Genomic DNA, 27263 nt, shown 5'->3' with positions numbered 1-27263 from the left:
TACTGTATGAGATTTGACAATTTGAATATTTGAGCTGTGTGTAAAACAATTAGTTCCTACAGGTACCCATGGTACCCAAGCTGGTGATGTTTTATATTTAGCTTCATCGACAGAGAACACAGCAGGGGTTTGTGGGTGCAGCAAACTCCTTCACATGTCTGTGAGTAGGGAGAAATTATTGAAGTCCTGAATTATGTGGAGCTTGTAACTGTTCCTTGAGAGTTGGGTAAAAGGGAGGTTATTTACCAGACCATAGTGTGTCTCTACTCCTCGTGGATATGTACCTGTACGTGGACCAATAGTGATGGGGACCTCAAAGAAGGAAAATAGATTTCTCAGCTTTGGATCTTCAAACCCAAAAGAAATAATCCTTAATAACAAAGTATAAAACATTGATCATGTGACAAAAAACCATCCCATGATGATATAGGCTAATAGCATAATAAACATAAACATTTAGTGTTTAAAGCATACATAACATGTTTGGCAATGGGTACAATAATGTCACTTGATGTGAATAGGTCAAATTGTCTTTTAATGCTCATTTTAACACTGTATGCTAACAGACTAGAGCAGAGATGAACATGTTCAAAAATAAGGCTGTAGGGCTGAAACATTCTCTTCCCCTGAGGGGTGGGCCCAAAGAGGGAAATAAGACAGATCAATATAGCAGAGAAAAAAGACAAGACATGGTACAAACTGCACAATCAATAACCAGTGCACATAGACAGTCAATAACCAGTACAGCAGCATCTCAATGTAAAAAAATATATAGTATTTAGTTGACTCATTTCCTCAGTGATCAAACAAAAGGAGAAAAAGCTTTATTGTAAGAACTTATTTGCACAATACTAAGTAGAGTGAGTGCTTCCACTACAAGTCTTCCATAATCCCTTTTTATTCTTCAGGAAGAACAATAAGGATGTTTCTTATGGGTTCAAAATGTGGGAGTGAAAAAAAAAAGCTTTCCCTACAACTTTTTGACTTTTTTATTGTGTAATTATTTTGTTTCAGCCTATATGTGTGTGGTGCAGGTTTTGCCCCATACAGTATTATAAACGGGACCCCTGAGACCAGCTGTCACACTGCTTCTGCCCTCTGTGGTTACCACATCTTGGGTGTGATTAATGGACTGCATATGGGGGATGTCCCAGTTAGGCTGAAGGCCAGCAACTAATGTATGGCACAAATGTCGATGTCTTGTTTTTTGTATAAAATGGGAAAACTTAAACAGTCCACAATAAATGGGGGGATGCATTCATTCATTCCTTTGGGAGCTGTTTAATAAACAGAATCGTAAACTGGGTCAGCATCTTTGAGAATCTTCTCATCTTATTTCCAGCCTCAAGTGTAACTGAGCGAAAGAAAGGAACTATGCGCCAAGCCTTTCTTTTTACTCAGGTGGGCTTAATTCTGTTATTACAAAGTGACAGAAAGCGACAGACTCCCCATTGCGATATTCATATCAGGATTAACTCTGGTTTGAGAAGGGGTGACATCAATATTTAATGCGTGACCCATATTAGAGAGACAACGAGACAGAGTCCAGCAGCTGTTCGGCTGAGCTTCGGTTGAAGTGGTGGCGGTCCCTGCATGCGTCGCATTCCGATGCTGAGACGGTTCATTTTCCTCGCGCGGAGAGCGTGTAAAAGAAAGGGAGTGTCGCGTGCTGTTGGATTTTCTTCCGCTTTCATCCATAATCACGAGAAGTGCCCACGGAGACTCAAAGCTGACAGCGCTGCGTTCAGTAAAGAAGTAAGTGATACTGTTCAATTAAAATATCATTGCGCTCAGTCGACATCCACCTCGCACTTCGCTTTTTATGAGACGAAGTCACGGGTGCATCATTTCCTTAACCTGGTTTAAGACAGCATGCATCCCTATCTGTATTGTTCTCCAAACACGGTCAGTATGTCAATTGTATCAGTATTGTAAGTTGGTAAAGAATATAACATTTACAAGCCTACTGATCATAGTTCATCAGAAGTAGGCCTAATTAATATTTGTTTGAGTGAAAACCAAAGCGATATGAAGTTTGTTGCGAACTAGTGCACTGAGCCCATAGCCTATTATAATCTCGGTGAAATAGCGTAAAAGCGATCACCAAACAAAAACAAAAAAATAGTTATAATTTTGAGTTGCCGTCAGAGGAATAATACAGTGCTCCTGATCTTGATTCCAATCTACTACACAGTTAATTGATGCTTTAGCTAAATGGTCTTACATTGCCTCACAGTTATTTCTATAAGCTTACATCTGTAATTCCATCAGTATGAATATAAATTCTGCCAATACCTTGCAGTTGGCTTCCTTCTGTTATGACATAAACTTGTCACCCATGTAACCAGTAATACATGATGTGTGAATGGGAAACTGGCACCTTGGCAGACACCTATTAAGACTAAACCCCAGAGATGTCAGTGCAGGACTGTTTTATTATTTGGAATGTTCCATGCGGAACTGAAGTTCTTGAAAACTTCAAGAAGGGCATGTGAATGTTGGGTGATCGAGACACTTATGGGGACAGAGTGATATGGTCTAATCACTCTTCCAGCTCTTGAGACTTCCTGTTCATTCTCCATCGCTCTGAGCATGACGATACAAATGCTGAGTGTGAATTTTAAAAGACCCCTTTTGAGATCATGAACAAACCATCTAAGCAGTCGCTCTATGGAAGATAAATGTTGGTGACACGTGCATTTTCTGTTCATCACAGTTCCCTGACTCAATCTTTGAACTCCTTTATCCCTTGAATACTTGAACCACTACCACACCAAATCTGTGCCTTATCTTTCCCTAAGCAGTACAGTGTTATAGGGCAAGATCATGTCTTGAAACTCATTACTATTGCAATAGATCATTTCTGTATTGATAGGAGAAGAAAGCACTCTCAACTTTTAGCAAAGTCATAGGCTCACATCCAGTAAGATACTCACTGGGTTCTCTATGTAATCCTTTTGTTGTTGTTATTGTTGTTGTTGTTGTTTGAGCAAAACAAAATAGCAGATCAGTAAAGGTGCCCCTGTTATTGCATGGCACCAGCTAATGTAGCAGTAGAAAGCTCTAGACTGAGCTATGAGAGACAGAGCAGGGCCCTTTTAAGCTGAGTAAAGCAAAGTGTTAATGCAGTGCTTGAAGTTCTGCCTACTTAACTGCATGGCGAAAAAAAGCAGAGGTTTGATGCAGAGAAAAAGGTGCAGTTATTCCCACTTTACTGATGTATGCTATTTTGTCTCCAACTGTGATTTGAACAAGAGCTGCTCTCCCACATAAATCTTAGGTTGAGCCAACAACAGTGTGGGCATCAAGTTGAACTGGGTCATGGAATAGAAGCAGAGCACCATCTTACATTAGTCTGTCGGTGTGTTGACCAGGATGTCCCCTTTGGGACTGCTTTGCAGTAGGATCCAATGCATTGCCCGACTGATCTGAAAGGAGTATGGATGTATAAGCAATATGTAGTCAAGCATGTCATCACATTATATTGTATTTATTGGTGGATATACTGTACACATACTTTTGAAGAATGTTGCATCGAGAGAAAAACATTTCATCCTAGATATATTCCCAATGGCTTGACTTCAAGTCCTCCCACTTCATTTCAGGGGCATAATGTCATATCTTGGGTAAATTTTATTATGTATGACAGCTGTCTGACATAATCAGGCCAAATGGTGTGAGCTCAAACTGTGCCATAGATACATTTTTACCCTCAATCTTCCGAATCAGGTTCATCTCTGTGTGTGTGTGTGTGTGTGTGTGTGTGTGTGTGTGTGTGTGTGTGTGTGTGTGTGTGTGTGTGTGTGTATGTGTGTGTGTGTGTGTGTGTGTGTGTGTGTATGTGTGCGAGAGTCCACTCAAATACTGTAGAGGTGAGTGTCTGGAGTCACCTGACTGCTCTTGTTTAATGTGACGTAAGAGAGGTTTCTGTAGCTGACATCCAAGGTACAGCCAAGGTATCAGCCAAAGCTGTTACAAACATTGTACAGATGTGTTACAAACCTTGTACTTAAGAGGTGTAAAAAATTACATTTCAGTATCTGTCTCTTTCAGTCTCTGTTGTATTCTGGGACCATTTCACACCAAGTCGTGGTCAGGAAAAATTCACCTCAGTCCAGCACTCAATGCCCAATAGATCCTTCTTCCACAGGATTTATCTCTTCTGCCTTGTTGCTGAAGAATTGTTATGGATCTTCTGCAATGTTCCAGGATAGGCTCCCTTTTGTGTGAGGCTTAACATAATGTCTAAAGGAAACATGTCTGTCTGCAGAAGGAAAGGGGAACTGAAAGATATTGAACCTCAAAAGCACAAATGCAAACATACTTGCATTTGACCACTCGCAGTTGAGTCCCACAATACTTGACTTGAGATACATGATACACGGTATCTCTACTCTGATGTACATTAAGATAGGGTTGACCAATCTGCTTAATGCATGCTACAATCAAATAGTCAGATAAATGAATACAAAAAATGAATTACATTTGTTATTAATAGACAGATCTCATCCCTTTCTCTTGCTTCATGTATATGTACAGTAGACTGAATTTCTGCAATGCAGTTAGCATACTTAAAACAACTATACATTTACTTAACATTGACTCAATCTATCCATATATAGTGGACAAATGTATTACTCAATTCAATTAAAAACTTTTATCCAAACACGCCAAAGTTGGAAAGTACACTATAACTACTTAGGGTATAGAGCAAAGCAAAGTGAGGCCAATTTATATCAATTTATCTCTTAAAAATATCAGTTTAAACTGCTTTACAGATGAGCAGGTAAAAAAAAAACATGTCAGAAGGACACTGGACATTTTATATGCATTGACATGTTTGTTATGATTCCATTAATTTCTTATCATACTTGTCCTCACCTCACTAATACAGCACCTACTAATAATTATGGTCATCCAACAAATATGACCTTAATAGGTACACTCAGAGACAGAGTGGACAGACTGTAAAAGTAAAGGTTCTGAGAAGATAACACAAGGGAGTGAGGGTTGCTTCTGCACAGACCAACGTGCAAGCCACCTTTGTGCTCATGATCCCCCTATACACTAATATTTCCTCAGCAGCACATCATATTCAGCGCTACAAGCAACTCAGAGGAGCGGTGAGGCAAAGCAGAGACTCTGTAAAGCATGGCTTACAAGAACCGAGCTGACCAGATAAGGCTGTCTGGGCAATCTGAGTACAAAGTGAGAGAAAGCAGGACTGGAAATATTTTGACATTCCACAGGGCTCTGAGCACCGTGTACACAGTGCAGACGCATGTGTGTCCCAGTCTGCTGTTAATATTCAGAGGGGGGGGGAAAATAATTTTGTGCCGGCGGATATGCCTAAAAAGTAGCGCAAACCCTCACCTGGTGTAATTGTTCTCATGCAGAGATGCTCAGGCAGATTTAAGAGTAGGCACCCATTTGAAAACAGGCAAGCTAATTAAATGTAAGTCTATGAATGATTTTATATTATGCCTTTGTAAATCCCACCAAGCAGGATATGATCACAACGTTTTAGCCAGTGCATGCAAGTAAAGCCTGCTGGAAGATAAACGTGGATAATAACACCGTTTTAGGATTACATTTAGTCTGAAGTGGTCTTTAGTTATGGAAGGCGGAGAGGAAGACAAAAAAAGAAACATAGCTGCCAATTAAAAGTTTTGAAAGGAATGCTTGCTGATTGGAGATGACTTCGGTGGGCACTCATGGGCCTGCTGTGGATCCCAAGCTGTTCAAGCAGTTAATTAAAAAAAAAAGTCATGGCGCAACCAATTGGTTACAGATTGCAATTAAAGTGCTTGGCAAGACATGCCAAGAGAAAGCAATCCCGCTCCGCTAATGAGAGAACGCCTGCACGGGGTCAAAGGAATCTGAGACAGCAAGGCTTATTTATTTTGTAATCCATTATTTAAAAAACTAAGAGAGACAAGGCCAGGAATGTCCTCCCCTCTCCTGGAGGATGCATCATTGTTTCTATAGCAACCGTGCCCTGGTTCCCCAAAGTTAGTTAATAACAAATAGGGAGCTTGCAACATACGTCCATGGCATCCAATTCCACTGCATTTGTTCATTACATTTGTGTAAGCCTTCAGGACTTAACTTGTGTAGTTCACCCTTCCCTTAGCCGATCCTGTTTCTTTTCTGCCACTGAGACTTGTTTTGGCCAGATATCAGTTTGACTGTTCGGGAAACTGCATTAGCCGTGTGGAGGCTTTGATGGAAGGTCCTTTGCTCAGGCTCACTCACATAGGTGAAAAGGTTGAATTGCTTGACAGGGTCGATAGAAGCACTCAAGACAGAGGTGCAGGTGAAGCGGTCTCTGCTCTTTACTGCAGAGTAGGCTATTCCCCTGAATTGTGGAGCCTGATTCCGAGTGCATTTCCATAGCAGAGCCTAGAGCTTTCACTATGACGCAATAGCAGCCTGTCAGGATGGAAGAAAATACGGTATTTCATAGGTAAAATCCCAACTGGTGACTAGTGAATAAAGAATAAAGAAAGAAAGAAAGTGGGAAGTAAAGTAAAGACAGTGATGAAGATTGTTTAAACATGAAACATGGTATTTAGAAATCATGGATTTGGACTAAAACTGTTCCCTGACAGACTGTAAACATGCACACTGTTCTTTTTCTTTTCTTTTTAAGTAAAGCAGAGACATTCTGTCTCTGTCTGGTGTTGTCTTTCCAAGGCAATATCAACTCTAACATTTTGTCGAATTATGCATTTTCTTATGAAATTGTGACATGGTGAGCTTTACTGCAACACAAAACCACATACACACTCACAGTGATGATAGCTATTTTTTCACATGCAGATATCAAGGGAAATAAGCCCCTCAAGGTGATGGTTTGTTGTTGGCATCTGAACAAGCCCATGCCTGAGAAACAAGTCTTATGGAGGCTTTCACACAGAGACAGGACGCAAACTGGCAGCTTGATACCGAACTGAGAATCATCTGCTTTGTGCCTTTTCCCATATCCTTGGCTGTACGGCCAGTTTGTGATCAGACCAAGTAAACAGTTACGAGTTACCAATCCAGCAATCAAGTGAACTTCTGATTTTGTTGTCACCATATTGCCAAGATTTGTACAGACTGTTCTGCTTTGCGTGTATACCAATGGTGAATATGGATCTACCCAAAGGGGAAAGGATATTTGCATCCATCTTTGACCTTAGCCTTCCTGGAGCCCTAGACATTGTTTTGCAGGAGACCCCCATAGGATGCATTCTACATGCCCTGCTAAATGCAATGAGCATTTGTACTACTCATACTTCCATCCAACTTTTTTCAGGCATTGTTAGAACTTTAACCAGATGGGAGCAGCTTGTTTGATGTAAGTATCTTGCAAGACACCCATTTGAATTCCATTCTCTGTGCTTATTCACAAGGTATACCCTGAGGAAGAATGTATTTCTCATTGCATTTCCGTACCTCTTAACTCTTAAGAAGACGAGGGACGAGGCTATCCTCTTGGGTCTTTCGCCCGGTGTCTGCGTACCCACGTTTTTAGCACGCCCGAATCCCTCATTTAAAATGTCATTCATTACGGACATAATCCATTCGCTGAGGAGGACTCTAATTGTGGAGCCGATTAAAAGCTTGTGTGTAATGGAAGTGAGAGGGAGAAGGCGGGAGTGTGGATATTACGCAGGGGACGTCTGCCGAAACCGGGGAGGAGTGAGTTCATTTATGGCATGATTGAGCCTGATGAAACTCCCACCACTTTCGGCAATCTCCATATACTATAGCCAGGCAGCCGGAACATCTCTCTCTCTTTTAACAAGCCAGCAAAAATCACCGTCTCACCACAATTAAGAGCCTTAATGTGTGAAGCACCGAGAGAGGTGTCCAGAGAGCTCATCACTCATGTAATGTAAAATTCTCTCTATATATAGTCCAGGCTGTCCAGTGGATAAAACATTTGCAGATTGCATGGCCTACCCGCTTAGCCACCATAGGGCAGTAAGTAGATGCTCAAACGATTTGAAGAAATGATCTTCAAGCCATCAGATGACTGTATTTTGTCATCCCAGTGAAGCTCTATATGGACATCCAGCCTTTTACACTGATCTCTGGCAAGGCCTAGTATATGTTCTGTGAGACACCAGGGGTTAAGAGAACAGGTCTGGCATCAGTGTGATAATAAGCCGGATGCAGCTGACACAATGTTTACCAGAACGCGTAACATTTACCCATGGTCCTCGTTGGCGGCTGCTGCTGCTGCTGCTCACAGAGGTCCCAGTGAGCGTGAGGGAGAGGGAGTGAGGGAGGGAGAGGAACGGAGGCTTCCAGGAGGTGGAGGAGGGGAAGGCCTGTTGCTTAGCTACAGATGGATGTAAAGCCGCACTATATAACAGCCCACTTCAAGCTAATTGTGTGAGCAGCCAAAGTGGACCGCCCGAGAGCAGCCGTGCAAAATTAATCGCGTCAAATGAGCCCGTGGTGTTGCAGCCTCTGCGCTTCTGTCAGAGTTACAAACACATGCACATATAAACACACACATATACACACACACACACACACACACACACGCACGCACACACACGCACACACACATATAGACACACAAGGGGCCATACATACATATTACCCATAACAAAAACAAGTGAAAGGAAAAAAAGAAAAAGATTTGGTAAACATAGAGCAATATAATTCATGTCTGAAAATCAAGGCCCTGATGTTATGCCTCACTGGCCTTTGAACACTGAGTCATAAGCACTCCAAATATGTAAATTATTGGGATGTGTTACTGATTTATGAGGTAATTATGAAACAAACAGACTCAGTAAATCTGACCTATGCTTTGAAAAAGGCTGAAAGGAATTTCATATTATTTTGCAGGATGCTTTTCCTCCAGAGAAAAATGAAGGGATTTATTCATATTTATTTATTAATTATTCTGAAGCATAGTTAAAAAATTGCAAAGAAACTGCTGTGAAATCATTAAGATAGTTTTCTATTGTATTGTATTTCTTGCTGTAGGACTCTGTAGAAGTTCTGTACTCCTGCTGCGCTCTCGAACGGACCAGCCAGCTTGGTGACTGAGGAAAGGACTGGCACCGCTCCCGCTGGCCTGCAGGAGGCGATGTTGGACATGACCGTGCCCTCAGCCCAGGAGTTCCGCTGGCAGAGCCTGGCGCGTCTGTCCAGCGGGCGCGTCTACCACTCCCTGGCGGAGGTCGGCGGGCAGCTGTACGTTCTGGGGGGGTGCGATGCGGCCGGGCGCCCCTCCAGCACCCTGGAGCTCTACTCGCCCGAGGTGGACCAGTGGGTGAGCCTGCCCCCCATACCACTGGCCAGGGCTGGGGCCGGCGTGGTCACGCTGGGCAAGCAACTGCTGGTGGTGGGAGGCGTGGGGAGAGACCAACGCCCCCTGAAGGCAGTGGAGGTGTACAACACGGACGATGGGAAATGGATGAAGAGGAGCTCACTGAAGGAGGCCATCATGGGCGTGGCTGTCACCGTCAAAGGTAAAATCTGTCCACAAATGTTTTGCTGTCTGAAATGCTGTTTTATTCAAGGGCAACATCAGTGACGGGGTTCAGCATGTTTTGAAAGCTGCAGATGCTTATTGTAATATTCCATTAGCGTCACCATAGACCCTAGTTTTAAAATGCAGTTAGTGGGCAATGTTTCATAACATCAAACGAAAGCAACGAGTCATCAGGTCAGAAACATAAATCATAAATATTAAGAGAAGAAACCTTTCATTTTTGACGTTCATTATTTCATATCCTCTGTGTGTCTGTGTGTATGTGTGTGTGTGTGTGTGTGTGTGTGTGTGTGTGTGTGTGTGTGTGTGTGTGTGTGTGTGTGTGTATTATGTCCCTGTCTGTGTGTGCCCAGATGGCAGGGCATTTGCGGTCGGTGGAATGGGTTCTGACCTGTTGCCCCGGAGCATCCTACAGCAGTATGACCCAAGGAAGGACATGTGGGCCCTGTTGCCGCCGATGCCCACCCCTCGCTATGATGCCAACATCAACCTGCATGGCTCCAAGCTCTACGTAGCAGGTAGGTTTGGCATTACCGTCAAAGGGGCCATGTTGTCAGCTGCCATAGCAGATATCATTTCACTGTGAATGGGATGCTTACTGTGTGCTGCAGCCTTTTGAATATCACCTTTTTTGATGTTTCACTCCATTTAATGAGCTTTTGAAATTTTTATGATGAACGTCAGTGTGTGTGCATCTCCAGAGTTTTGTTAGCTGCCCATAAAAAGATGTGAGCTGGGGAACATGTGTTCTACATGAAATATTCATGCCTTCTTACAGAATTCATTGTATATGACTGCTGATGTGGTTCTTACGTAAGCGCCATGCCTTGCTAGTGCATATGCACAGAAAATGTTCTGACATGGACAACAGACAAGTGCACAGACAGATATAGCAAGTGTGGAATGCAGTAATGTACACATAGCATGAGAGTGTCACATGAGTCTTATGTAAGACCCCCTAACAACCGCAGATGACTTGACTTCCCCATACAGGCGGCCGCCAGTGTAAACGCTCACTCAAAGCCTTTGAGGTGTTTGATATGGAGAGCCGCGTGTGGAGCATCCTGCCCGCTCTGCCCTGTAAGAGGTCGTACTCGGGCGTGCTGTGGGACGCCAGCGGCCGCCTCTGCTGGCTCGGGGGGCTGAGGCAGGGGGGCATGCACCAGCGCTCCAAGTTCACCAACAACGTCAACATATACAGCCCCAGTGAGGGTGAGCACAACTTCTAGTGTTCACATATCAAACAATTTAATATGGTGTATAGGTTCATGGAATGTGCAAAACATATACAATATACTATACCACACCAGTTACATTGGAAATATTTACAGTTCATAAGTCTTATATTATCATATCTTTCTTATTAGTAGTTTCTAATATCCATTAAATATTATATGTGTGTATGTAATATGTAAAGTTTAACATTGACGTAGTATATCTGTGGATAGTTTATCTGTGGGTGGCATCTCTGCTATTGGGCTAATTTGAGAATGATCCATACTGAGATATGAGATATCGCCTTGACAACGACTTTAGGACTGTTTATTTTATGAGACAAGTTGTGGTAGAATCCTTTCGTGAAGGCATTTTTATTCAGCACATCTGTCTCAGTATTTGGACTCGTCTTCTCCATTTTTAACTACACAGACTCTCCGCTATCAAAGAAGGCAGTCCACAGACGGTCCACTTAATCTGCCAAATGTGCATCCAAAGCCACACGTTAGTCACAGTCTGCCAGTGTCACCATGTCCATGCTTCAGGCTTCTGGCAGCCTGAGCTCACCAAATGAAATGAAATGTTTGCACTGAAGTTGGAATAATGAGATGCATTAAGAAATGCCCATCTGGAATATCTTGATGTCAATATAGCATTAGAAAAATTAGATAAGGTCTGATAATCCCTCGGATGAGTTATTGATTTCTGGCAAGGTAGTACCATGGCAATTCACGTGGCAGGTTCCTCCGCTCCAAAATGCGATTTCCACTGATGGCGTTTGGGCGCGGGAGAAAATGGAAGATATATTTAACCTGCTGAGAGGGAGGGTGATGAGAGGACATCTTGACACGCAGGTTTCATGGTGCAGCTGTGAAAATAATATGAATCTTTCATCCCACTTTTTTTCTTTCTCTCCTCGCGTACGTTACTCTATTCAGGCAGACTCTGTCAGTCAGTGCCAGGACTACGAACAGCCGCACACAAAAGGGACTCTTAAAGTCTAAAGGTCTGTGCTCCCTTTACTTCGCCTTGGGGTGACAGACAGTCCTCACCTCTCTGCACACCTAACCCCCACCCCCCTACAGCCGCCCCCCCTACCCCCTTCCAGCTCCACCGCCACATTGTCAGGGAAATCATGAGTATATTATCAGATGGTATTTAAAGAAGCGAGTTATCTATTATTCCTTTTATATCTCCGGTGCCATCTGCTCAGGCTGCCAGCTAGCCATCGGACTGGCACACTGGCAGACCACCCGGGTGAAATCCCCCTTGTGCCGCGGGACGGCTCTGTGTCTGCTCCTTTTTATTCCCTGCCATTTTAATTATGCCACCTCATCTCTATTTAGATGTGAGGGTTTGATAACGGCAGTGTTTCTGAATGGAATACCTGCCAATCAGCGGCTAATTTTTTTACTATCGCTTTCAAGACTCAGCTCCTAGGGGAGTGACAGCTTGGAGAGAATTTGCCTTTTTTCGGATTGTTTGAAGCTCTTTTGACTGCTTCAGCACAAGGAGAAAGCAAGATCAGACACCATCTGCAGCTCCTCACACTGTAATGCACTAATGTGTAGCCCATACCAAATACTGTTGTTGCAGAATCAAAATTATCCATTAGGAACTCAACACTTAATATAAAGCGTTTTCTATAATTCTCTTACTCTGCCTGTCTCTTTGTCTCTTATGTCTCTCTCTTTCTCTCTCTCTCTCTCTCTCTCTCTCTCTCTGTCTTCTTGGTGTCGTTCTGCCAAATAGTGCAGATCCGAATCTCAGCCAGGAAGAGTGTGAGATAGATTAGCCCCCCTCTCTCTGGCTCTGGCCCAGTTATTAAAACTCCAGAGGATTTCCACTGCCCTGTCAGCAGGCAAGCAGACACAACAGGAAATGTAAATGAAAAATTGAATCTTCCACCTCGGTGTAGCACAGAGCAGGAGTGTGTGTGTGTGTGTGTGTGAGTGGGGCAAAGTTCTGACTCATAGAGCCAATTAAACTGTTCCAACCGGATGGTTTACCAATCGCACTCATCCCCCGCCCGAACATTGGCATTGGCTTAACTAATAGGGTTTGTTTGAAGGGAGACAATCCTGCCAACATCATTTTCCCACATCCTAAGAGCACCATGATCTCAAACAGCCAGCAGATTATGGCTTTTCCACTTCATGAAACTGTTGTTGTTATTTCATGTGAAAAGTGTTAGATTAGTCCCTGTTTTTTTCTATTTACAAGCAGATCTAAGGTAGCTCAAGCTGACAGCTCTGGGAAGCTGTGAAATGACATTTTCTCTGGCAAACTATGTTATGCTCTAATGGATTAGAAAGAAACTCCTGCTAAATCTATTATACATACAGTACATGGCCATGTTTCCTTTTTTTACAGGTCTAACAAAACATGTTGCAAGAAGGGGGCTTTCTGTAATTGTTTGAGAGGCAGCAAGCATGTAAATGGATGTAGAATTATATTACAGTTAAGGTAACACAGTGGGTCAATCAAATTACAACTAAAAGAAATCCCTTTCTTCCACCCATTCCTGTTTTTTGTCCTGACTCTGTTCCAGGGTCGTGGCTGAAACCGGACGACACTGTTCCCTTGAAGACCAAACGAGCAGATTTTGCAGCTGCCATCTTAGGCGGCAGGATGGTTGTAGCAGGTGGTCTAGGTATGTAAACATATCTTGCTAGCACTGAAGCAAATTACGTACAGCATCCTTGTCACATGGATGGATCTTAGCCTGGCATAGCCAGAGGTTTACTACAGCATATGTCTGGTGACAGCCATGGAAGAAATAGGTCTGTATGGGAATGACTATTGTGATTTATGAAACAAAGTAATCCATTAAGGTCATTAATAATTGAAGTCATGTTTGACCCTGCAAAGCTCAAATGGTTCTGCATTTGAATAATGCTCTAATTATCCAAGATGACAGCAATTCAAACAACTAGCTTGTATGAGCAGTTGAACAGTTCAATTTGAATTGTGGACATCATTTCTATGACCATACCATGTTGAAAGGGGGGTTTAGATGGACCACGCACCAGAAGAATACCTAAAGGTTCTGTTTACCATACAGACTAATAGAAACAGGACCTCAGAGGACCTATCAAAGGGCTCCTCTTTTATACTGAAATCTCTTCAGATTATTTTTCAAGACTTAAGCAGTGAATTAGGGGAGGGAATTTCACCTAAATTGAATATGCCATTCACAATGACTCTTTATAAACGGGAGCGCAGAAACCCAATTTGCCCATAGCTATAGGAATAGGATAGCTCTGTTATTAAGAACCAGAGAGAAATGTTAAAGGTATTTTGAAGAAAATCCATTATACTAAGAGGTCATATATCTCCAGGAAGGACAGGCGGTTCTTGGAATGACCTCGTGGAGCTAAATGTAAAGTGCATTTTTTGTATATTATAATGAGATGGTGGAATGATATTCAGTTTCCTCTGACAATTCTTCCCACCCTGCATAAATGAATACATATTCATCACATTCATTTATTCCACACCGCTGGGGTCATGGTAGTGTGTGAAAGCTAGGTAGGTAATGGACGTGACTATGTCCCTTTGTAAGTGGAAGCTACAAGTACTTGTTGAAATATTTGTTCATTCTGAAACTGGCCCACAGATTGATAAAAGTACTTTTAATGAAATAGGCAATGAATTGTGAAGGATTGTGAATGGACAAAATCAGCAAATTACCTACTCACCAAATTCCATCATGTTTGTGGATAATTTAAGATTAGAGGGTATGTCAGAGTAAAACAAAATGTATCATTGGCCATATTTTAATTTTGGCACATTCATTCCTCTGACAATACATTTCTGGGAGTCCTCATGGGTCCTCATCAAGTCATCTATTGTGAAATTGCCCTGGAGTGGTGGAGAGATATAAAAGGCTGAATGTTCTTTTTGATTCTGTTCAGACAGCAGAGCAGCAGAGTTGCAACTGATTAATTAACACCCCCACCCTCCCTCCCCCCAGGCCACCAGCCCTCCGTCCTGGACACGGCCGAAGCATTCCATCCACAGAAGAAGAAATGGGAGCCTATCGCTCCGATGGCCTCTCCCCGTTGCTCGGCATCCTTCATTGTCATCCGCGATCGCCTGTTTGTAGTGGGCGGCGTCAATCAGATTCCCAGCCCAGCTCATGAGGTGCTGTATATAAAGGAGAAGGAGTGCCTGTAGCACACACAAAATTGCAGTATAATATTTTCAAAGCGTTAGCTCCCCCTACAGGCCACGCTTTCACAGCACAGTCAGACCTTCAGCGCCATCTGCAGGCTCACTTGTGAGAACCGGTTGCAAGCTGTAGCCGTATGGAACGTAGCTGTCAAATTTGAGCAGTAGGAAGCCTTAACCAATAGCCAAAGACTGGCAAAACTACAATCACATCAGACCGTGTCCCCACAGCATAAAAAAGTCATGACTATCAGTACATACTATAAACAAGACTGTAAATAGTAATCCATTCACATATGCAGATTTTTACATTATTTGAGGAGCTGGTTTTCTCTGTAGATAACTCACTTATTCAGGAATACAGGATGCATTCAGTGCAAAGTGTCTTTAAATGTGTTAACTTTTCAGCTTTCACAACGTGCACCTTGTGAAGACTGCGCTGGTGTCAGTATTCTTGTAGCAGAATGCACTTAAGTTTTATGTCATTTATCAGCAAACCATTGTGGATAAGTGTGTGTTTAAACAGTGGAGATAATAATGGGAGGTGAAGGTCATTCAGCAGAGAAATGCCATAAACAAATTGTATTTTTACAACAACAGTTAAAGTGCCATTTGACAGACACAGTGAATAACTGGCTGACATTTATTCTCTCATGAAACTGAAATTCAGATACTAAATAAATGCAGTCTAATACAGCGTTTTTTATTTCATGCCACCCTTGGGGTTTCAACGTTAAGAGCACAACCATTGCGACAATTTCTGGTATGTAGTAAACATTTTTGTCGTAGTTCAAAGCAAAAAATAATAGTAAGGAGGATATAATATAAATGATGCAGTATCCCCAGGGTGATTGCATATTGCTAGACATGATATTTTTAGCTGTGTTAAATTTAATGTATAGAATTAGATATCTTTGGAAACTGCACCACCAAAAGGCCATCAAGAGCAAAACACAGCATGCTTATGTCATGACTTAGTCAATAGAATTTATGCTCTGCCATTGTGGATTGCATGTTTAATGAAACAAAATACCCATTTTACTTTTTTAGTTAAGTTGTGCAATTTGCATTGCTGTCAGATAATTAGGACAATACAGTATAATGTTTATGATGTTTTTTAGGAAATAGTATGTCGGAAGGGCAGTTTGTGCAATACACTGTTGCAGTACCATTTTGATATGGCATTGTCATAGGGCTATACCTAATACTTGCATAGAAGTAATGCAGAGGAGGAGAGATATAATTGTCCTTGTTATTGTTTAATGTATGAATAGCTGGTCTTTGTTATGGTCTTTTTAACGATTCTGTAGCATGTGTCAAGGACATGCAGTAAAAAAGCCATAATTACCACCATGGTCTTGGAGCAGGTACACCCCCCTCACTAGCACCTGTGGTTTTAATGTCAACCAATTAAACATTTTCTGAAGAAATACATGTGTGACTATGTGTGGCTCATGCTTGACTCTCATTGTAAAACAGTCTGAACAGATTCCTCCAATAATGTAATGTTGCCCATGTTAGTATTTTCCAATCATAAGACTTGGTCATTTGTAATGTAGAAAATAATGCAAATAATTTCTGAAATCTCTTTCCACTAACAACTACTCTCAGCTACTATATTTGGGACATAAGACTCTATCATGCACTCTGTCATCTCAACATAAACAATGTCAGATAGTATCTTGTGTCTTAATATGGTTGCTTCTATGCACAGTACCATGTTTTGACCTTCATGTGTGATTATCAGAAAGGTTGTGGGTGCATCATCCGTTAGCATAAGCGTCCGTGCTGTGACAGAGCCTATATGTCTTGATAAGGGCGTTCTCATCCTTTCTGTTTCCCCTTGCCCGTGTCAGACGCCCGCTGTCTCGCTGAGCCCGTGCCAGGAGCCTGGGGGTGATACATCCGTATTGATTTTTCTCTCCTCTGCTGGTTAGCCAAGGAGCAAACACACTTTTTGTCATGCAGCTCCATCTGTGTTGAGGACTGCCACAGTCCTCTTCAGAGGTGAGGTGCCTCACTTTACTCCGATAGTGGTGACTGCTACTTTATACTGCTTCTGCAATGTCATAGAAAGTAATACAATGTAATGAAACTGTTACCAATGCTGTGCCATTCATTCTGGGATGACAGGGTGCAGGAGTTTATTTCTTGGAGTTCTTTGCTTCCATCTCCTCCGCATCAGTGATATGTACTGTAGAGAGACATCATCAGCGTTTTTTGCAGGCTTAGACTGCACCAGGTGATATGGCTAAGTGTAAGATTGCAGCATATTAGTGAGTTTAAACCTGCCAGGTAACCTCATAGGTATAGGAAACAAGTTCCTAGTGTCAACTCGTGCTGTAACTTTGTGAGTTTAAAATAGCAAGAAGTAATAATATGGCCATAGCTCCACTCCTCTATTACATAAACTGTAAAGGCATCTGTGATTATATTTGCCTCTCAGGAATGTATCCTTTCATACAGTAGGTGTCAAAGCTACACACTATTCACTATTCATTTGTACTTGCTGCATGAATAAACAGTGCAACAGGGGAAACCTTTGAAACATTTTGTAAGCAGTTTAAGAAAGGAAGCTCAGCAAGGGAGAACAGAGCAGGTAGAGATCTCTGACAACACTCAAGAGAACTGTTCCAAAAATGTGTTATCTAACAGTGGCTTTTGCATTTAAAAGTAAAACTCTCTGAACAAGACAAAAACATTATTCCATTGTTTATTTTAGCCCTCTTAGACTACCATGGAGTCACCTGGATTACAAACATTTTTTTAATCAGCCATACATTTGAATTGCACATAAATCACTGTATTCTGTATTGTCTGAAAGGTATCCCCAAACCACAAAAATTAACATTTGAGACATATTCCCAAACATTTCCTTTCCCTCCTCTGTATAATCTGCAATCTATAAACTGCATGATGCACTAGTTTCATGCTGATCTAATCACTCTGATATTCCAGGGGTTTCATATTTCTCCTCATTCCACTGCCTCATGATTGTACAGTGCCTCCACTTACAGGATCTGAATGTATATATAGGACCTGTCACTAGGGGGCACTATAACAACATTATACTCTTGCAGTTTACAACAAACCTGCAGAGATGGAGGGAGGGATGGAGCTGCTGTGTTAACTATAAGATCAACTATATTTTATTGATGATGCCATGATTTGTAAATAGATTAAGATGATTTATTCTCCAATGTATGTGCTGTAGGTGCTCTGTGGACTTGTTACTGAGAAGCGTAAGTTAGATTTCAGCTACTTCACTATAATTCTAAACCCTGAGTCTGAGTCTGAATGCAGAGTGTGTTCTGATGTTGGGCTATCTGAATGAATGGGGACCAGTGAGCCTCTGTGAGATCTTGCCACTACTGTACAATGAACAGATAAATAATATTCTGTGCCTGCCTCAGCCTCAAGCAAATGTTTGTTTGTTTCCGTGTTTTATCAAGTAGCAATAGAAGTTAAAAGGATAAAAGATGTACTGGTGCGTTAACATAAAAGAACAGGTATTAGCCTACTAAGGCCTCTAGAGACTGTCCATTTTTCCACAGCAAGTAACCAGAAACCATCCACAACTAGGGAGATTTTCTCTGTCTCTGTCAGAATGACGTGCAAGCTCTCTTGACAACGGCACCTTTTTGTTCCACTGAGGTGTGCGGACGGGCCGACGTGTGTTTCACCTCCCAGGGCTATCTGAGGTGAGTCGTTCTGAAGGGGAATAATGTGACTGTTAACGAATTTCACGCATGCTGCCCGGCGTGTCGCCAGGCTACTCTGTAACCAACCCTTACTGTTCTGCGTGCCTCTAGAACCCTTCCACTGGGGTACTTAAGCGGTCATGTGGCCAGTCCCTGGACTGAAGGTCTAGTGACCTCTAATGTAAAGTAGATGATTGCCTCCAGTGGTGCCCCACAATGGGATGGCAGCTCTTTTTTCAGTCTGCGTTCTCTGGAAGCTTTTTCCACATTAGCTATGTTAAGTAACTTCACAGTAACACCACTTCCTTTGGAGGATTAGACCAGTGTGAACTAGACTGTTATCCAACAGAAGAAGATGAGGGCAACAGGGATAGTTGAGAGGGTATTGATTAATCCTGAAACAGCAATTTGATATAATTCATCAAACATCACGTGATCACAGGACGCACCATGTTTAATGTGTCACTTGTTCTGATCGGAGATTAGAGGTTGATTCTGACCATGTAAAGCAGGGGTGTCAAACATAAGGCCCAGGGGCCAAATCAGGCCCGCCAGCAGGTTTCATATACGGCCCCCCAGATGTTCTGGGTAGGAAAGGGAAATTAGAAAAAAAGATATTCACATTCAGTTGTCTTCAATAATGTGTAATGAGCAATATCTCTATGATATGATAAATTGATTAAACCTAGCACTACAAACCATCCTCAGGAAGGAAGAAGGGGAAGTAGGGCATTTCGAGAAAAAGAGCTGTATATGACAGCAGTACATTATTTGTACTTGTTTGCTCATAATATCATCAAATGATACTCTGATACACATGCAGAAAAATGATAATGACCAGTGACGGCCCCCCACGAGGTCTCATTCCAACAAATCCGGCCCACTACCTAATATGAGTTTGACACCCCTGATGTAAAAGTAGCCTGAGCTATTAATAGTTGGGAAAATATCCTTTGAACAAACATCAGGAACCACAATCAGTGAAGAACAGGAGTTACCTCCACTTACTTTACTCCTAATTTGCTGTGCAAACAGTCATTTCAGGGTCTCCCATGACGTGTCCATAATACGCGCTGGGGTTTTGAGGCTAGTGCAAGACGGCGGGGCTTGGATTTAAACATGGAAACAATTTCATAATAGATTGCTTTCAGGAGCTTCTGGGAAATGGAGTTGCCTTAATTTATTTAGAGAGTGAATAAACTTATGAAACAGAGAACTATCATCATGTAATCTATTGATTTCAACAATGTAACTGTATTCTAAATACCAACTATTTAACTTGTAACTGTATCGGAATACAGTTACTCATAATTTGTATTCTGAATACGTAACGCCGGTACATGTATTCCGTTACTCCCCAACACTGCTTGTCAAGCAGGCCATGATTTAAGAGATCCATGTTGGAGATGGTGGCAGGTTTTACCCGATACTTTTGTTCAGGGCTGATGCAATATTCAGTAAACATTACTTGGCCTCAGCAAATCAGCTGAATGGCCTGTGTGTAGTTCCCCTTGGGGATCAATAAAGTATCTATCTATCTATCTATCTATCTATCTAGTTTATTGCTGGTATGCCGATGGATTGATAACAGGGATAGGCCTACACACCACGCAGGTCTGCAAAGCAGGTCTTGGAAGAAAAAAATCTCTTGCACCTTGTGACATGTAAAACATGTACTGTTGGATCTTGGAGAAGTCCTGTGGTGTTTTTTAAAACCGCCAGTTCCACTCAGTTTCTTTTGATCCTAATTCAGTTCCCATTACAGCTTTGTTGACAAGAAGTAGCATAATGTCTCAAGTAACAAAGAGCCAAAATGTGATGACAATGTCTGAAATTTGGTTTTGAATCATATGATTTTCATATTATTGGACTTTTCTACATTGTAGGAGGAGAAATATTTCTTTTCTCATTTGGGAAACCATTCAGTTCTTTTACTGGCCTCACAGAATAGCCCATTTTGCTCCCAGAACAGCATCACTTTTGATATGAAATAGTTTTATATTTCAGTATATCACTTTTTTATTACCTCTCCGAAAGAGGACAACACATGCTGTGGACATTTGTATTTGTATAATATGTACAGTACCATATGTTCTACTCGGACATAGGTGCATGGCTTCCATGTTTGTATAGTTAAAGTCCTCCATTTCTTCCAGGAATAAATCAATGTTCTTAGTAAACCACCAGTGCAGTGTGCAGTAAATCGATGCCAAATGTAAGAATTTAAAAGAGAATGAAGAGACCTAAATCAAAACTATGAACTATGATGAAGCTATTATGAATGACAACATAACTAGCTGCTTTTTGTTATATAATACAGTGACATTATGAGTTACAATATGTTACCAGTGCACAGGTCTTGAACCGGAAAGCAGGTCAGAACATTATGTAATTTCAATGTACTATTTCTGTTGGCCTGCTGTTGTCCCTAAATGTAAACTCTCTGAACTTGATTCCTCAAGCAAAGTCCAAGGGGAGGTGAGAGGCTATGAGGAAAGATTGGTTTTCAATGTACATTGGTTTAGATGAACATTTGGCTCCTCAATAAAACATTGACTGGGTTTGTCAGGTTAATTGTTGAGACTTGTTACCCATGAATGTGGTTTTGTACATGGTCTTGGTATTTCCCTCTGAGATTTCTGTAGAACTTCCTTCTACTATATTAGCTTTTCCTCTTAATTGTCTCATTGTCTTATTGTCTGATTCCAGAATTTCGTTGAATAAATGAGAGGGAATTCAATTCAAGGCTACTATGAGTGCTTAGATGGACTTACACACTTATCAATGATTTTACACAGACATTTTACACCTATATAACAGTCAGCTGAAGTGAGGATTTGAAACAGAGGGTCTCCCAAAGTTATGGTGGCTAAAATGGGCTTGTTTGGGCCTCTCTTCCCTATTCAGCAGAGTGAGTTGAGGAGGTGCTAACCATTCATAGTGACTCAGGATCAGTTTTCGTCCAACCGAACATTCTTCAGGGAGAAAAGAGCTCCAGGGAAAGAACTGGCAAAGGCTGCTCTCCGGGTTGCCAAGGAGAGAGTGGCTGTCGTGAAGCAGTTGTCATGGCAAGATTTGTTTGGTCTCCCATCCACACTACCCTGTGCCACCTCACTTCCTGGTAGAAAATCATTAAAGTTGTACACCTCCACTAGACAATGAACCACTGAGCAAAGGGTTTGTCATCAACAGTTGGTTTAATCCTTGAGTTATCGTGACCTCAATTCTGATTAAATTATTTGTGGATATCCTTCTGAGATCATCTGAGAATTGAAACGGAAAAAAACTGTGTGATGTTGGCACACATCTCCTGAATAGGGGTGGTCAGACGTCTGACAGGCTCAGTTTTGAAGGTCAACATTTTCCATTTAGTCTTTTAGCTTTGTTGATTCTTGGATTACAACTTCAACATTATATTACAACAACTCCCTTGTTGAATAGGATGACTGAGTGCTAGTGCACTGAAGTGTAAAAAAGGTTATGAGATTTTACAAACAAGGTTTGGGAGAACTATTGTAAGAAAATGTCTGATTATAACACATAGCTTAGGTAAGAACTTCTAAGATCGAATTTTAAAAGTTCCAGCACTGTGTTGAGTCTTTGTATTAAAAGTTCTAAAAAGCCGACGTTTCGTAGCAATGCTACTTCTTCAGGGCTTTAGGGTTTTAGTGCTTGAATTTCCCCTGGGGATCAATAAAGTATCTATCTATCTATCTATCTATCAGCACATGGTATGGTATAGATCTACTGTATGTAATTCCTTAGCTCATGAAATAACCATCACTTCACAAAACATTTCTGCTATCTATTTCAGAAGCATGCTGCCAGGGACAAGCTTTCCAATATCAGTCAATGGCATTCTGTAGTGACCACTTCCACAAGCCAGTGGAATAATGCTAGCCTAGCACTAGCAAGGCATTTTCAATGAAGTCGTCACTGGGATATGTTGGCTGTTGCCTGACCACTTAAGGTTGCTTGAACCTCATGAACATTTTTCACGATACTGCCTGTCTTTTGCCAGGACGTAGTTGTGGATATCTAGAAGCTGAGCTAAGATCTGATACAGAGATAGGCTATGGCTCAAATATGTTTAATATATCCACTAATGTGTACAATGAAGTGGGCTGTGGAATTAAGACCATTTTTTAAATGTCACAAAGAACGATCAATAATAGAAGTGAAACACCAGTTTCAATCATCGAATGGATCATTACTAAAATTGATATAATGATCTTCCTTGTCATTTTCCATGTTAATGAGATGGAACTGAAACACTTGAAAATTCAGCTGTCAAATCATTTTTGATTAAACTACTACTACTTAAATACTCCCTTACAGATTTCACTTTGTATTATCATTATGGTGTTTCATTATTGTGAATGTGCTGGTCCTAAAATATTTTGGTGATAGAAACTTCAAAATGAACACAATGAGATTATTTTGCAATGCATACTGTACTACTCCGTTTTGATCATTTTGAGAAGGGTGAGCCTGAAAACACAAATGTTAGTTGCATTGATTGCTTATTGTGTCTACAAGACAGAAGGAACCTTCACTGTTTAACATTTACAGTATGCCCATATACATGTCTGGTTTTCTGTTTTCAGCTAGTATCTGCCAAAAGCGTAACAGCTGCAGTTCATCCTCTTTAGAATAAGAAATGAATGAACTTTCATTCACATACGCACACTCAAACATTAAACATTACAAGCCTCCCCAGTGGGACTTGATCTGCTGTAATCTGTGGCTACAGACACCAGTTTAGAATATAATGGTGCTCTGTAAATGTTTACAATGTACAAGGCTTTCACCTCAACAGTTATAAGATGCGTGTATTCCAAAATGTTCTTATTTCTGGAGGACAAATGTGTGACATGGAATTACAGAAGGCATCTCCTTTTCTTACTCATTAGACTAAGGCATTCCAATTACGCCAAATATCTTGTGGTCTATTGTTGTGTACTGGATACAGACATTACGGTTGTGATTTTATTCGAATGTGGAACCAAATCTTCAAGGGGGGCTGAGTCTGTAAGAATGAGTAAAGATAGACCAGATTTGGCCTACATACATGTTGACCTGTGCATTCCACTGGTCTAAGCCAGCCCTTTACCCCAGTTTACCATGCAAGCCGGGCCCTCATATCAATTTGTCTATTTGACAACTTGCCTTAATTCATTCCACGTTTTCCTTTGAAATAAACTGGTTCTTTGTCAAAGATTTTTAGCAAGTCTCCTCTATAGCAAAAAAAGTACACTTATTGTACACTTATCCTAGTGTCTTAAATAATGTGTAAAGTAGCATGTTTCTTCATTAATGTGATGAATTACTTGTTTAGATTCACAAAATAAATAATTGTGTATTTAATTGCCTTTATGCCATGCAGGCTCTTCCTGGAATGCTATTTAGCCAGCTCATATATTTCCAGTGGATCATCAGCTGTGTTGTAGCAGCTATTGTTTTAGTGTACCTGCACTGGAAAAAAAGAATTGCTGGAATTACTTGATTTCATCATGTACATCGGTTGCAAATGAATGAAATGTCTAGGTTTACGAAATTGATTCATGCTGTGATAACCTAATTTGATCAAGTAGGCCTAATTTCAGTGAAATTGATTAAGTTAAGTTTATTTGAAGTATTTATGTATAATTCAACGTCATTGTGTTATACAATACAGGTGGTATGAAAGTCAGCATTAAGATGTACTTAGTATTGCAACATCCATGTTAAAGGATGATAGCTTTGATTGTGTTGTGGAACTATATTAAAAAAAATTCATTATTATTGAAAATACCTGTGCTGAAACCACTGATACGTTGTGCATGCTCAATACCTAATGCATTCATGGTGGGAACAAAGCACGGTTTATCTCAAAGTATAACATAAGATACAACTCGGCTCCACATTCTGCTGGTCTCTAAGCATAACTCTCTTTAAGAAACTCATGTGAAAACTTTTGGCAACACTGTTAGCTGCATATCTCAGTGTTCTTGCAAAGGCTCATGGGAACACAATGAAATAATGACACCAAAGCATCCCATGTGTTCATTTGCCTCACTGGTTCAGTACTTACTGTAGGTATATTGTGTTTTCAATGCACATTATAAATGAATGGGAAATTTGTTAAGATTTATATTGACTTTTTAGTTTTTTAGCAAAAGTATTTGAACAAGGTGAGACTGGTGAAATATATGCACCTTACTGTAGTGGTGTAGTCTAGTTAGCTGTAGTGGGTATACTGTGATCAATCCCAAATGTTAATACCTATCCTTGCCTATTTTAAGTGGTATACTGAGATGGTGATGCTTTTTAAGTGGGTATACTGCATAGTCCTGCATATTACGTAGACTACACCACTACCTTACTAAACAAGGGATTTTTTGTGCATGGATGTTGACTGGTTCTTGGCCCCTCAGTGTATGATGTGGCCCCTTTGTGGCCCTTGTCTCAGAAAAATCCTAGAACCGCTACTGCCCATGACCATACTAAAAGTTCGTAATTTATACCTCACAACAATCGCAACCTTGTACATCTTCATATGGATGCGTTAAGGTGGTATCTCCACCTCACTTGATGTTAAGTATCAGGGCACACTTTTGAACATGGCACACCTTTGAATAGGCATATAACACTGGTCTATATAGCTTCACTTTGGTGAGTAGCACGAGACAAACTAATGCTATGACAGGGTATTTTCAAGTCTGTGATTATCCACAGTGGAGAAATTAACAGCATCAGGGGACCTTGTTAGGGCTGGTGGAAATGTGCATGTGTATGTCATTCTTCTTCTTCATTATTCGTCTGTGTCTGCCCATGGGGCCTGTCTTACGATGTCTTTCTTAACAATCCAATTGTGGGTCAAACCCACCACATTGTATGATTTCTTGGCCCTCACACATGTAGACATGAAGTAGGCTACTACTGACAGGGAATTATGAAGGTAAAAGGTTATCGGTTTCTCATAGAGCTATTTTGTCATTTGATGCTGATGTATTGAAATCCATTCTTACTTATTATGACCGCCGCGCAGCGAAGCGGCGGTCATATAGGTTTAGTCAGATTTTTTTTTTTTTTTTTTTTTTTCTTTTTCGCATGTCCAAATTTCCGTCAATGATTCCCGGGACACTGAAAGACCGGGGTAGACAAAACTTGGTGGGCATGTAACCCCATATGGATAGCATGGAACCATCGTTTTTCGTTTTGATCTGTAGCCCCCATCGCTGGACTGCACCCCGAAAGGAGGTAGGGCAGACACAGTTTTCTGTGAATATCTAGAGAACCGTAAGGTTTAGGAGGACCACCTTTTTTTTTGTATGTTGATCTCAAGGGGCCATGTCAACCCATTCCATAACCACTAATTTCATGTATAGCACCACCTAGTTAAACACAAAAAAAGTAAAAATGAGGTGTTGTAATTGTAGGTATCTGTGACCTAACATAGTCAAAACTGCACAAAATTGGAAGTGTAGGATCATTTTGACACCTTCTGAATGCACGCCAAGTTTCGTGGAATTTTGTTCATGGGGGGCCACACAATAAATTAATTTATATTACTATACACCAACTGGCCTGTAGGTGGCGGAGACAGTTTTCTGTGAATATCTCGAGAACCGTGGGGCCTAGGGGGTCCACCTTTTTTTTGTATGTTGGTCTTAAGGGGCATGTCAACCCATCCCATTACCACTTATTTCATGTATAGCGCCACCTAGTTAAAATTAAAAGCAAAAATTAAGTGTTTTCATCTCAATATCTCTCTGGCTGACAAGGTCAAAACTGCACGGAAAATTAAACAATATCGGTGCCTATGGACTAGGCTGGGTGAACCCAGCCTGATCTGCCGCTATTTATTTTTTGATTTCTTAAAGATTGAAGCTTGGTCTGATGAAAGCCAGACTAGCCATGGACCTCAGTTAAACAATGCAAGGGAACATGAATCAGCCTATTTTTGCACTAACAATAACGGACAAAAAAGCTCTTCAACTTTGGCCCGTTAAAATGTGTATGAACAGTCTAGCGGCGCATTTCATCAAGGCCCATTTGGACATGTCAGTTATTTTGCACCACTGGTTAGATGTAAAAACAGCATTTCGTTTCAGACTAGGCTACTGTTACTTAATTTGTGCATTAACAATAACGTTTCAGACTACTGTTACTTAATTTGTGCATTGACAATAAAGTATTACATGAACTAAAGATGACTAAAATCTTATGTAGAAGAAGAAACATTCACAAAAATCCATCCATCCAAAAATGACCTTTGTTTTGATAGCTGTTGAAAAACGGCATGGAACTGACAGAGATGGTTTTTTTTTGTTTATAAATACATAAAAAAATAAATAAATAAATAACATTATGCTGATACCTTTTGCTTTTCCCAAATACAATGTAGCCTACAGGTGTAAGTGACCTTTCATCAATCCAGTTGCAATGGATGAACTGTGATGAACTGCCCTACTTGTGATTGTTTAGAGATTTTAAAGGTTTTATAACAATTCTACATCTTCTTTGGCTATTCTACAATCTATTCACCTTTTCAGCACCAGTAGGGTACTTTCTGTGCAGCCGCTTTTACACTCAGGCATGCCAAATAAGCATACACAAAAAGTTTCAAGAGTGGGGATGGGTAAAATATGGAGACAAATTGAAGTGTGATTTATTTTCGCGGAACGGAT

At 41.0% G+C, this 27263-nt stretch overlaps 1 protein-coding gene across 1 annotated transcript; it reads left to right on the top strand.

The window, feature by feature from the left end:
- The first annotated feature begins 1353 nt into the window (after positions 1-1353).
- On the top strand, positions 1354-16324 carry klhdc8a (kelch domain containing 8A). Its single transcript, XM_048255156.1, has 6 exons — positions 1354-1755; positions 8992-9479; positions 9856-10020; positions 10496-10714; positions 13269-13370; positions 14694-16324. Exons 2-6 carry the CDS (start codon positions 9095-9097, stop codon positions 14894-14896), a joined length of 1074 nt encoding a protein of 357 aa, XP_048111113.1. The 5' UTR covers positions 1354-1755; positions 8992-9094; the 3' UTR covers positions 14897-16324.
- The last annotated feature ends 10939 nt before the right edge of the window (positions 16325-27263 follow it).

The sequence above is a fragment of the Alosa alosa genome, chromosome 10 (assembly GCF_017589495.1).
Source record: "Alosa alosa isolate M-15738 ecotype Scorff River chromosome 10, AALO_Geno_1.1, whole genome shotgun sequence".
Lineage (NCBI taxonomy): Eukaryota > Metazoa > Chordata > Actinopteri > Clupeiformes > Clupeidae > Alosa > Alosa alosa.
The sequence above is the reverse complement of the archived record's forward strand: the minus strand, read 5'-3'. Positions and strand labels throughout refer to the sequence as shown.

Excerpts from the sequence above, each read along its gene's own strand:
- klhdc8a (XM_048255156.1), top strand. The coding sequence starts at position 9,095 with ATGTTGGACATGACCGTGCCCTCAGCCCAGGAGTTCCGCTGGCAGAGC. Across the intron at positions 9,480-9,855 it reads CGTGGCTGTCACCGTCAAAG|ATGGCAGGGCATTTGCGGTC; the intron begins GTAAAATCTGTC and ends GTGTGTGCCCAG. Across the intron at positions 13,371-14,693 it reads GGTTGTAGCAGGTGGTCTAG|GCCACCAGCCCTCCGTCCTG; the intron begins GTATGTAAACAT and ends CCCTCCCCCCAG.